This window comes from Uloborus diversus, chromosome 3 (genome assembly GCF_026930045.1).
Source record: "Uloborus diversus isolate 005 chromosome 3, Udiv.v.3.1, whole genome shotgun sequence".
In the NCBI taxonomy this organism is placed as follows: Eukaryota; Metazoa; Arthropoda; class Arachnida; order Araneae; family Uloboridae; genus Uloborus; species Uloborus diversus.
In genome coordinates, this window is record NC_072733.1 from 67054255 (window position 1) to 67066450 (window position 12196).

Below are 12196 nucleotides of genomic sequence, written 5' to 3' on the forward strand. Positions count from 1 at the left end.
CTTGTATTACGTGCACTAAAATAATTTCAATACAATTAAAATCAAAAATTCCCCCCCAAAAAATGTATCAACTATCTCCAATCTCCTCTTTTTTTTTTAACCAAATCATTTGAACTGAAGCAGGAAAATGGTTCGTCCTTGTGAATGTTTATAGATTATCCAGAATTTTGGTAAAGCGTTGAACCTTTACTTTTAACAGTGTACAGTAAACTCCTAATTATCGGCCGTCTGATTATCCGCCGATCTTTTCAATTTTTTTTAAAACTGTCATTAAATGATTTTTAAACTTATGATGACTGCCCGATTTAGAAATTTTAGGACAGTAAGCCAGACGCACTGCAGCCCCCCCCCCCCCATCCCCCAAGCGGCACATTCGACAAAAGTGACGTAGAGTTGCAACCGCACACCTTTTTTCTAATTGCACATGCTACAAGCTAGGGCATAGCAAAAAGTAGCTATTTTAATGTTAAAAGCCACATAGCGAAACACTTTATAAATCGCTATTGGTGTTAAACAACGTAACAAAAAAATTAAAACCATATTTTTGCACAAATTTTGCACATTTTTGGGACCGTTGGAGCTAGGGGGCCCCTAAGCCGGGCTTCAGAAGACTATAGGTAAATCAGGCCCTGCTTATGTGATTGTGTTGTTGTTCGTTTTCTCCTTTACATATATTTTTTACATCCAGTGTTAGTAAATGCCATGTAACCGCGTTTTTAGCAATAAATTAAATGTATTCGTGAGTGATATTCATATTTTTTAGCTATTGTATACAGTAGAATAATTTTTTACCTATTATTCCGAATATCCGCGGTTTTTGCTTCCGCGGTTACCGTACCACTCTATTCCGCGGATAATCATGAGTTTACTGTAGTTACTGGTTCTCTATTTGCAGATCTTCATCATTTACTATGCATGAGTTCATAATAGTGTAGTTTCAGTGTCATGCCATGTGTATATACTGTAATCCATTATTTCTGTTGACTTAACTTAAATTATTATCCAGGGCCACCGAGAGCCAAGGCGGGAGTTAGTTTGTCAGTTTGATCCCAGGGACCCCTTTTCCAGAAAACTTATTGCACTCATACTAATCAAATTCTGATCCGGGCGCCTAGTTTCTATCTAGGCTGAAATGGCATTTTATCGGCCCTGTTGTTATCGGATAGCCCGAGACTTCTTATTATTAGAAAGTACGCGCTTTCATCCATCCCATTGAGGTATAAAACTCAAATTTTCATAACAATATGGTCACCAACATAGGGTTTCATAACAATATGGTTCACTTTGGTATTGTTTTGCTTCGTTTTTTTTTTTTTTAAATTTTATTTTGAGAGAAATGCGTTGGCTCTCATTTTCTGTATAAAATCCTTAGAAACTGCTACGTGTTTGTAAAGTTGCGTTATTTCAGACGAGACTTAAAGCGCCTCATCGAGCGTAGAACAAAATTAAACATGAAACAAAGAATATCTTACTCTCTTTGGTGGCTTAAACATGGCGTCTTCCAAAATATGATGAATCTCAGTGTCAGCCAAGTCTTTGAAACTAGGACTATATGTTAGTTCTCCTATATCCACATTAATTGAGGGCGATGGCATAGGTGCAGGATTTAATTTATTCTTGTCATCATTCCTAAAAGAACAGGGGTTCAAAATTTTGACAACAACAATAAGAAGCAACTACACGCAATGTACCGACAGTCCAGTTATCACTTCCAGAGACAGCAGTTTCGTCTTTGGTATGGACTCAACAGTCTGGAAATGTGATAACCCAGCTGGAGGCAGATTTCATCTCATTGAAGCAGAAACTGCCAACAAATTGTTACTAAAATAAATTTAGCTCGCCAGCGAGATTATGCGTGTATTTCTGCTTTACCAGCCCTATCTTAAGAGCGGTAACTTACTGCTTTTAGCTACTTGTTCCAAATTTATTACAGAACAACGAGTAATGAACCTGCTTAAAAAGAAAAGCTAATAAAATTTTAATGTTTTCTTTTCAGAATTTTGTCACGCAGTTGATTTCACCATATAGCGTCATTTATTTTGCTTCAACTCCGAAATATGCATTAATTGCAATCATTGTAATCAATGTCTGATTACGTAGTTTCTCATCATGCTACAGATGGAACATAGTCAATTCAATGCACTGATTAGTATATTTAAAAAGGAAAAAACAAGAACATGTTTCATTTCCTCCTTGAACAGATTTCAGTTACATCCGTACTTCAAAAAAGAGCTATACGTAGCTACAGATGGAAAACAGTCAATTCAATGCAGTGATTAGTATATTTGAAAAAACAAGAATAATAAGCACCTTTTATTTCCTCCTTGAACAGATTTCAATTACTTCCAGAGGTGCCCCCCCCCCTCAAGGGCAAGGGCGCACCAACCTCAATATCACGAAGACCACCCACCCCAAAAGCAAGAGCCCCGTCCCCTAAAATTAGAAAAATACCCTTCAAAACAACCCCCTCTAAAAATTTCAATTGCGCAGTTTCCACCATGACCCCCCCCCCCCCAGATGGGCACCCCTAGTTACTTCTATGCTTCAAAAAAGCGCTCTAGGCAGTATAAATTGAGTACTAAAGAGCATAATATTGAAAAATATTTTGACAAATTGGAGTTATATACTGTTGAGCTGTAAAGGTCAGAAATTTGACCTTTGCAATTGCCACAAAATGAATATTGACTGACTAGGATTGAAAATGCATTTATTGAAACATCTAATCTAAAATTCGCTCGCAACACAAACTCAGTTCAATATAGTAAAAATAATGGCTAGGAGAATAATTTCAAGTTGAGTAACTGCAAAAGTTAACGTCTTCATTTTATTCAAATGCCTATGTCTGAAAATTACATGACATTGTTTCTCTTCTATCGCTCTGTAACGTGAAAACGTTTTAAAGCCGTTTACATGCAATCTTAAAATTTGTGATGCAGTTTTTTAATTTTTATTTTTCTAATTACCGAATAAAGGTCTCATTGAACTCGGTTTTTCCCTATTCGATAGTATTCCATCTACCAGTAGCTTTGCGAGAAAAATCTTTCTAGATGGGGCAAAGCAAATTTCTAACTTTGCAATTGGTTGATACAATTGATCTTATTTAATTCGGTCGATTTAATAAGACAGAAAATAACTCACCCTTCCTCAAAAGACGATGACCCCTTTTTCAGTTTCGCAACTCAAGTATGAGTTAAGACAAAAATTCCTGAATAAATAGAGAATTTAAATATCTCTTTTTTTTTTCTGTGTCGTACACTCATTACAAAATGAGTCGACGGTTTTGTTTAGAAGTGGGAAGAAACATTGCGAAGTTCTAAGAAAATGATTTTTATTTATAATACATGCCAGTAATATATAGATTTTAGAGTGAAATATGTCGTTAACCATGCAACAGTTTTTCGACAAACCCTCTATTTACAGCCAAGACTGTAATTTTGTACTCATCAGATTGTGTCCGTTGATCGGTGTTGACTGAAACCATATTTTTTATCTATCATAGACGACCCAAATAATCTCTGTTAATTTCAGTAGCATAAAAAAATTGCAGCATTTTATTGCTAAGGAATGAGAAGCGCTGTTAATTCTAGACTATAAAATAGAAATCGATTTAAGCAATTTTTATTTTTCGTTGAAAATTTATCATAAAGCTTTCTAGAAACATAATTGATTAATTATCCTCATCAATCACTAATGACCAAGCAGTACTGTGGTACACGTACACAGCATTACAATTTTGCACTTGTGTGCTCTTAGCAAAGAAAATTACGGAGTTCTCTCCGTAATATTCTTTGCTAAGACCACGTTAAATTAAAAAATAACTAGTAAACAAATAAACAACTAAATAATGTTAAACAAATGAGCTTAAAAAATAATAAATTAAGAAAGTAAAATAAATAATTAGGGTAGATTTTACTTATACTTTGCTTGTGTATTTTGAAACTTATAAATTATTCCATTCAATAAATAATTTGTAAACAAATAAATTATATTTAACAGATGAGATCAAAAAATTAATAAAAAAATAATGTGAGCAGTTTTTACTTTCTTTTTTACCTTGTTTAGTTAAAACTTGTTTATAGTTAGTGATTTAAAATGTATGTTTTGCTTTTGTTTCGAAAAAATATAAATTATTCCAATAATCAAATAATCAGTAAACAAATAAATAATATTTTACAGATGAGCTCAAAAATAAACAAATAAATAAAATAAAATGAATAGTTTGGGCAGTTTTTAGATTTTAAATTAAAATTTTGTTTAGTTAAAACTTGCTTATAGTTAGTAACTTAAAATGTATGCTTCAGTTTTGTTTTGAAAAATATAAATTATTCCATTTGAATTTGCTCTCTTGTCTATTTATTGCACATAAAATTAAAACATACTTCGTTAAACTTCCTTCGGTGTAGTTCCGTAAAATAGTCGATAAAGGTGCTCCAGCTTCAGCCGCCATATCAGCAATTTTGACACCACTGTTGACCAAGTTCATTGCGTCCATAAGATTCAATTTCGAGTGCGTTGCAATGATCTTTGGCTCATTCACATTGGAATGATTAGTCAGAAATCGTCGCAAGTACTTGTTATTGAAATGTTTGAATCTGAAAGCAAAATTTTTCGTAACTACTTGAATTATAACTTAGCATTAGTCACGTCTATAGAATATACGACACTCAATGTAATATGATTAAAATGAAAAAACAAAAAACAAACAAACGAAAACAAACAGCATATATAAAACACAAACTGTTAGGTTTTCCTGACGATTTGTGCCTTTTTTATGCTGTTTTTTTTTTCATCTTACTCACATTTTAACAAAAAGCATTTTTCGTCATTTTTCATTTATCCCTTCCCATATATACACTGTAAAAAAATTCCGAAACGTTACTGGTTATTTCCGTGGAACGTTTCGTAATTTCAAAGGTTTTCACCTATTTCCCCAAAAAATCAAGTATCTTCGCAAAAAAGTTTCCTGAATTCCTAAAAGATGCACGAATGCAGACCTTGCACTGATGTGAAAAATATTTTTTGCTACCAGTTTAAATATTGATGGAGCGTGTTTATTAAGTGTATCGGCTTTAGATTGTTGATGGCTCGTCCAGATTGACTAAGCTTCCAATGGGAGCAAGTAAGTCACTGGATAGCTACAGTTTTGCGTGGCAGGAATTGCAGGCAAGGAATATGTTTGGTTCTTGCTTGCAATTTTCCCGTAGCTTGGCCGTGGTTGCTCTAATATTTCTGGAGCTTTCTTGGTAAATCAGGAAGGTTCTAATCAAATAAATTTAACCTATTTAATTTTTCTAGAAGGTTCACGACTGGCTTTAATAGGGGAGATTTCTTAATATTTCAGAAAGATTACTGACTTTTATCGGAAAACGTTCCTGGTTTTTGTAAGATATGTTACTGGCTGTAATTGGGCACATCAGCTGCCTATTATTTTCTAGGAACGTTTCTGAATCGTTTTTACAGTGTATAGACAATGCCAAATAAGCTTTGACTGGAAAATTTTGGGGTGAAAACATTTAAGAAATTAGATTTTTAAATTGAAAAAAAATTATAGCATAGTTCTCCACTAAGCACAAACAAAATCTATGTATCTAAAAAAATATTTGTATCTATTTATAGTAGTAATGTTCATTTATTTTTACATGAAATATAGTTCACTTACCAATCAGAAAACTAATGAAGAAATTCATTTCGGAAACACATGGTTGAAATAAAAGAGAGCAGCATTGCAAAAATCCGCCCTTGTATGCAGGTAGTCAAAAGATAGTTTTTGCCTCGGCTGCGCAGTGACTCCTACTCAGATAATTTCGGTACCTTCGACTCCGACTCCTTTACCCCAAAATCAGTCCGACTCCAACTTGGACATCACAGCCCTGGCAGAGCTGCAGACTCGGAGGGAGAATGATCGACTCCGACTACAGGAATCTTAAACCCTTCGACTCCTTCTCCTTCACCCCAAAGTCCATCCGACTCCGAACCCATAGCCCTGGTTTTTTACACTTTTTCGTCACAAAACACGAGGAAATGTGCAAGTTCGTTCTTTCGTCACCTATACACTGCAAATAATCGGTACACATTTGAAACTCTTTAAGTGTTCCAGTTGCCTGAATATGTGCTAAAATGTATTTCGAATGTGTTGTGTACAAAGAAATGAAGCTGAAATGTTTTACTAATCCGTTCCGTTTTAAAGAAAATGTTCCAAGAGTGCACCGAATGTGTTTTGCTGGGAATCTCTATTCAGCCGAAATTTGGGAATATACTTGAGAACACATAGCGCACAGATTTGAGAGTGCTTGTGAAATCACTGCTTTCTTAGCTACGCCATGTTAGTAAACAATCTGGATCGGCCGCAATCATTTTCGTGATATTTTTGAATGCTCAAAAGGTACGCTACTTTCCTTTTTTATGTTCGTTACAGATAATTTTTGTATTTGTACATTTACTGAGCTTCATACTTTTTTTTTTAAATAAACTAATAATTTACCATACCGCTTGAGTTTTGAAATAAAATGAAATCCTCTGTTTTAAAACTGTGTGGTTACGTTAAAACTAACGTGTTACGATTCTAATTTTGAAACTTGACGATTGATTTAGTGCTCCTGTCCTTATCTTTCGATTTAGAATTTTTTAAGAGCATCGGAATTAGAGGTTTAAACAAGGGCTCTTAAACTACGGGTTATGACCCAAAAACATTTCTAATGAAGGTCGAAGGGCATTTCTTACGCTATTCAATTTCAATCTTAAAAAAAAGCATCTCTTTCATCTAAATGCTTTTTATAAGTTCTGTCATCTACTTTTTGTTTTTACAAATAGTTCAGGTGAATTTATTTTTCTGGTTAGCAATTTTTTGATACGTTAGTATTTTTGCTTGTAAACATCCCATAAGATCGATCATCTTGTGCACAACTTTTTGGTTTAACAAACCGAAAAAGAATGAATCGCTGGAGGTTCTGCGGCTTAGATTAGGTTAAACTTGAATGTAATCAAAATCTGCCACAATAGTATGAATGAGATTCGAACCTAGGTCCAGAGATCAAGATTCTTCTAAGTAATGATGCTTGACAAAATATATTGTCTAATGTTTCATATCAATCAATTTTATCTTGAATTTTGAAGATAAAATATTGCGTACCATTTAGCATCTTATTTATGGATAATTAATTTTATTATCTGTTGCAGTTAAAATAATCATGAAATTTGAGTTTCATGATCGATGTTTTGCAGAAATGCCAAGCAAAGTATTGTTTGAATGAATAATCTGAGTTCAAAACATTAGCTAAAAATCTTATTAAGTATCTTAGTCAAATTTTAGAAATCATTAAAGCAATTAGAGCAAACATGAAGCCTTACATAAATGTCTGTTTTGAGTACGTACAATACATGTATCGGGTCTCGTGTTCTTAAAAATGGGGTCATGACACAAAGATAGTTAAAACCGCTAGTTCAGAAAAAATTGCTTAATAGTTTTTTCTTTAATCCCACTTTTTAATTTGCCGTGTGATAAAAAACATGTGAATAAAAAATTTCACCCTTTATTTCTTTGAAAAAAAAACCTTTAGTTCTTTGTAAACAGGTACAACCTGATAACGTAAACACAAAAACATTTTTTTTTTTTTTTTTGAACGATGAAAAGTTCCATGAAAGACTTAGTAAAAATTGTTGGATAACTAAACGTGATGTCTGTTGCAGTGTAAAAACTATTTCAATTGCAATTTAGTTGTTATATGTTCTATCACATTGAGAGATAGATTAAGGGTGACCAGAGACTGAGGAAACAGGAAATATCAGACCTTTTTCTGAGAAAAATACCGAATTCAATATTAGTAACGCAAGTTTAAGCCATTTTTACAGTTCTGGAAAGGGCGTAGGGAGATCTCCCTCGGAGATTTATCTAGTCTAAAATATGTTTAAGCTGTCTTTGATTATGTAAAGATGGGGAAAAGTATGGAGAGGGGGGAAGGATACCTCTAGGAAAAAATGTAAGAATGCAGTTTTTAAACTGCACATTTAGGGCATTTTTACGGAACTTTGGGTTTAATGTTCCGGGGTTCATTTCAGCGGAAAATATTTTGAAGCTAAAGAGTTAAAAATATTTTTGTAAGGTAACTTGATGAATAAGGGTATTATTAACCACAATATTTTGAAAATGTTTTTTTTTTTTTAAAGTATAGTTCAAAGCTATCTTTGGTGATGTTAGAGGAAGGAAACTCTGGTTGGAGTGGGGGGGGGGGGGGGTTGGTATCCGGAAAATTGTAAAAACTGATGCGGCTAAAACATTTTAGCTATCTTTGATGATGTAAAGAGAAAAGGAGGAAGACAGGTATATAGGGGCTTTTTTCGGAAAAATTATTATTATAGAAAAAATAGTAGGGGAATGTGGGGTAAAGTGAAATTGCTAAGTTGGCTAGATTTTTTTTTAAATGAACAAATTGGAAATTTTTTTTGAAAATTACACTTTACAAAGAAAGAACATTAAAAAAAAAGTGGAAATTTTTCCCTTTATTTTTTTCATAGAAAGAGTGAAAAATAAAATATTTTTCTGAATGAAAAATGTTCTATTCACTCATAAAAAATGTATTTGTTCAAATGAATGATTAAAAGAAGGGTAGAAAGAATAATAAAAAGATAATGAAACAATGAACGAATACTTAAATAAATAAAATACTTAATACATGAAGAAAAATAAATGACTGTATAAAATAGTGAATGAATAAGAAAATGGGTGAAGGCATGAATGATTAAGTGAAATAATGAATGAAGAAATGTAAATAAATTAATAAATGAATCCGTAAGTGATTTTGTAAATAACACTGCGCGGCAAAAAAAAAAAAAAAAAAACCTTCAAAATGCTTCTGACATTTTGTCGGCTGATTATTATGTAGAATGACCCCCTAAATCTGAATATGACCTCCGTTCCCCCCCCCCTATACGTACTATTTTTTTTGTTTAAAGGACCCCCAAGTTTTTTTTAATTTTCTTTAGTCTTAGAGCAATTAATTTTTTTTGGAGGTGAAAGGAGCTTTATATTAACTGCTAACATTGTTTTGGTGGGCAAGAGAGGCTCAAATTTCAAGGTCATGGACACCGATCGCAAAAAGGGGAACTTTGGGGGGGGGGGAGTATAACCTCTCAAAATAAAAGAAAAATCACGAAAAACGATCTTTTTATTCTGATTTTTTTTAAAAAGATGTTTAAAAAAAAATCCGAGCAGAATGAGAGTATAAGACTAAGCTTCTATGACTCCTATGTCCAAAAAAATTTTCGCGACGTAAAAAAAAAATATCATGTGAATGTCGGACGTTGCATACGAGTTGAATCGCAGGTCTTCATTCAAAAAGGCATTCCTCTGGCTGATTTCTATGTGAAATGACCCCTATGACCCCTTGTTTCCAAATACGACCATCTTTCTCCCTATCACGCCCCCTTTTTATAACCTACCCCCCTCCTCTCCCCCGCCATTTTTTTATTTGAAGGGGGGGAAAGAGCATTACAATAACCGTAAACATAATTCTGAATGATTATGCGCAAAGCTCAAAATCTTATGCATATGTAGCAAAAAGGAAAACAGGGGGGGGGAACACCCCTCCAAACACACTGGCAGCAAAAATTACTCTCAAATGCTTCTGCGGCTAATTCGCCTGATTCTTCTGCAAATTTAACCCCTGAATCCAAAAATGATCTCCGTTATCCTACTACATATAGCGATTTTTGTACAACTCCCCCCCCCCCCTTTTTTTTCGGGGGGGGGGCAAGGTTTTTTTTTTTTTTTTGCTATATATGCACAAGACTTAGAACTTTGCACATCTCTAGTCATTCAGAATAATGTTTACGGTTATTGTAATGCTCATTTTCCCCTCAAAATTTAAAACAATAAATGACTCTGAATCAGGGGAGGGGGGGAGATTCTAAAAAGGGGTCGCGATAGGGGGAAAGGTGGTCGTATTTGGAAACAAGGAGTCATTTTATATAAGAATCAGCCAGAAGAATATCTATTTGAATGAAGACCTGCGATTCAACTCGTATGCAACGTGCGACATTCATGAGACAGTTTTTTTTTTTTTTTTTTTACATCGCGAAAATTTTTTTGGACATAGGAGTCATAGAAGAGAGTCTTATACTCTCATTCTACACCGAAATGTTTTTTACAAACATCTTTTTTTTAAAAGCAGAATAAAAAGATCGTTTTTCGTGGTTTTTCTAATATTGGGGGGGGGGGGGGGGGTGTATACATCCCAAGTCCCCCCTTTTTTGCGATGGGTGTCCATGATCTTGAACTTTGAACCTCTCTTGCCCATAAAAACTATGTTAGCAGTTAATACAAAGCTCCTTTCACCTCCAAAAAAACTAAAACTAAGGAAAATTGAAAAAAACTTGGGGGGCCTTCAAAAAAAAAATGGTACGTATATTGAGAAATCGGAGGTCATATTCGGATTCAGGGGGTCATTTAACATAAGTATCAGCCGACGAAATGTCAGAAACATTTTGAAGGGTTTTTTTTTTTTTTTGCCGAACAGTGTAATTGAGTGAGTAAACGAAATAAACTATTTCACTTTGTTCCGTTCACCTTGCCAATATTAGAAATACCAGTAAGATTAAAATTAACTGAAAAAAGTAAAAAATACCGTATTAAATATTAGAAGGTCTCAATTAATATTTAAAATGTTAGTAACAATAATTTTATCATTTTATTCTTACAAAAATACTTTTTGACTTACATCAAAATATTACAATATGAATGTCCTTTTTTGAAAATTGCCATTATTATCATTAATTTTAAGCTTCAGATGTATTTTTTTCCTGACTGGAATAGAGTACGTGTGCTACTATATAGTTAAAATATTACGAGATTGTTGGCAGTAAAAGTAATTATTTCACCATTTCACTTTGCCTCACAATCCCCTACAGCCTACAAATAAATGTATAACGTATTGTTTGTGTTCTCGTAATTAAGCGTATGTTTGTAAAAAAAAAAAGGCTTTTTCTTATTTTTTTTAGGTAATGGTTTACCCGGTTGAAGAAGAATGATAGTTTCAAGCATTGTTATTTAAATTATTTAATGTGTATCTATAAAGTTAAATAAATTCATTTTAAACATATTGTGTTTAATGACTAGATAAGTTTGATAAACTTGGTTTAGTGTTATGTGCGTAAGTTTGAAACGTAAATCCCATGCGTATTTTAAATTTAGTTGCATTAGTTAATGAATTTGATTTTAACTGTCTGATTGAGTTAGACCTGAATGTATGGCATTTAGTTGCCATCTGGAGATTAAATGCCATACGATAGAAGCTAAAAAGAGTACTCAACCAGTCACGTTTTAAGAACCGAAACAGCCACACAATTTTTGCACCAATGAATTTTCATACACAAATCATTTCTATTTTGAAGCAATTAGTTTGCAATGTAATTACAATCCCAACCTTAGTATTACATGTTGCCTTTCAATCAATAATAAAAGCCATTATTAATTTCAGGATCCAAACCGCACCCCTTAAAAACAAGCACAAACCTGGAAGCTTATACAAAAGGTTTGTACTCACCTTTGGCGGGAGGGGGGAGGGGATGGAAAAAAGGCAAATGAATGGAATTTCAGTCAGATCTCATACGGTAATACCTTTTCCACAGCTCATGTTTTAATGTAGTACATTTTTTCCTCATTCAAAAAATAAATAAATGTTTTGAATAAAGTGGCTACTAACGGTAAAAAAAGGGCTACTAAACTGAAAGTGTATGCCAGCCACTGACGACAAAGTAATTTTTTATTTATTTTGTTTTTCGCGAACACTTTTCTTCCTTATGCAAGGAACTAAAACTAAAAATAATTAATTGATAATTGTCATTGCCGGATATACGATTTTTACGAGCTAGGGCAAATCTTGAAACTGATGCTCCTACTCATTCTCCTTCAAGTTTTATATTGAGTTTCAACGACCCCCCCCCCCCCCCACGGAAATAGAACAAATTTGTTGTCCCCCAAAAATTGTCTCACAGGGGCAAGGATCCCAACTCCCTCCTTCGCCCCCTGATCCAGCACTCATCGTTTTAGTTCATATTCAAGGAAATAATTAGTCATTAAAGAATTCCACTGCACTTACATTTTTAAAAGAACACAACCAATGTTTAAGGTCATTGATCAGATACCAAGCAATAGATCACTGAATAGCAAAGTAGCACGAATTCAAACAATGAAGGCAAATTT

At 33.6% G+C, this 12196-nt stretch overlaps 1 protein-coding gene across 1 annotated transcript in view; it reads right to left on the bottom strand.

Annotated features, from left to right (window-relative positions):
• The window catches only part of LOC129218777 (sodium/hydrogen exchanger 3-like), an 80488-nt gene that overhangs the window by 15458 nt on the left and 52834 nt on the right, over nt 1-12196 (bottom strand). The window contains exons 8-9 of the mRNA XM_054853101.1: nt 4380-4592; nt 1473-1629 (exon numbers count right to left, since the gene is read on the bottom strand). Coding sequence (XP_054709076.1) covers nt 1473-1629; nt 4380-4592 — 370 coding nt within the window. The remainder of the gene's footprint in view (nt 1-1472; nt 1630-4379; nt 4593-12196) is intronic.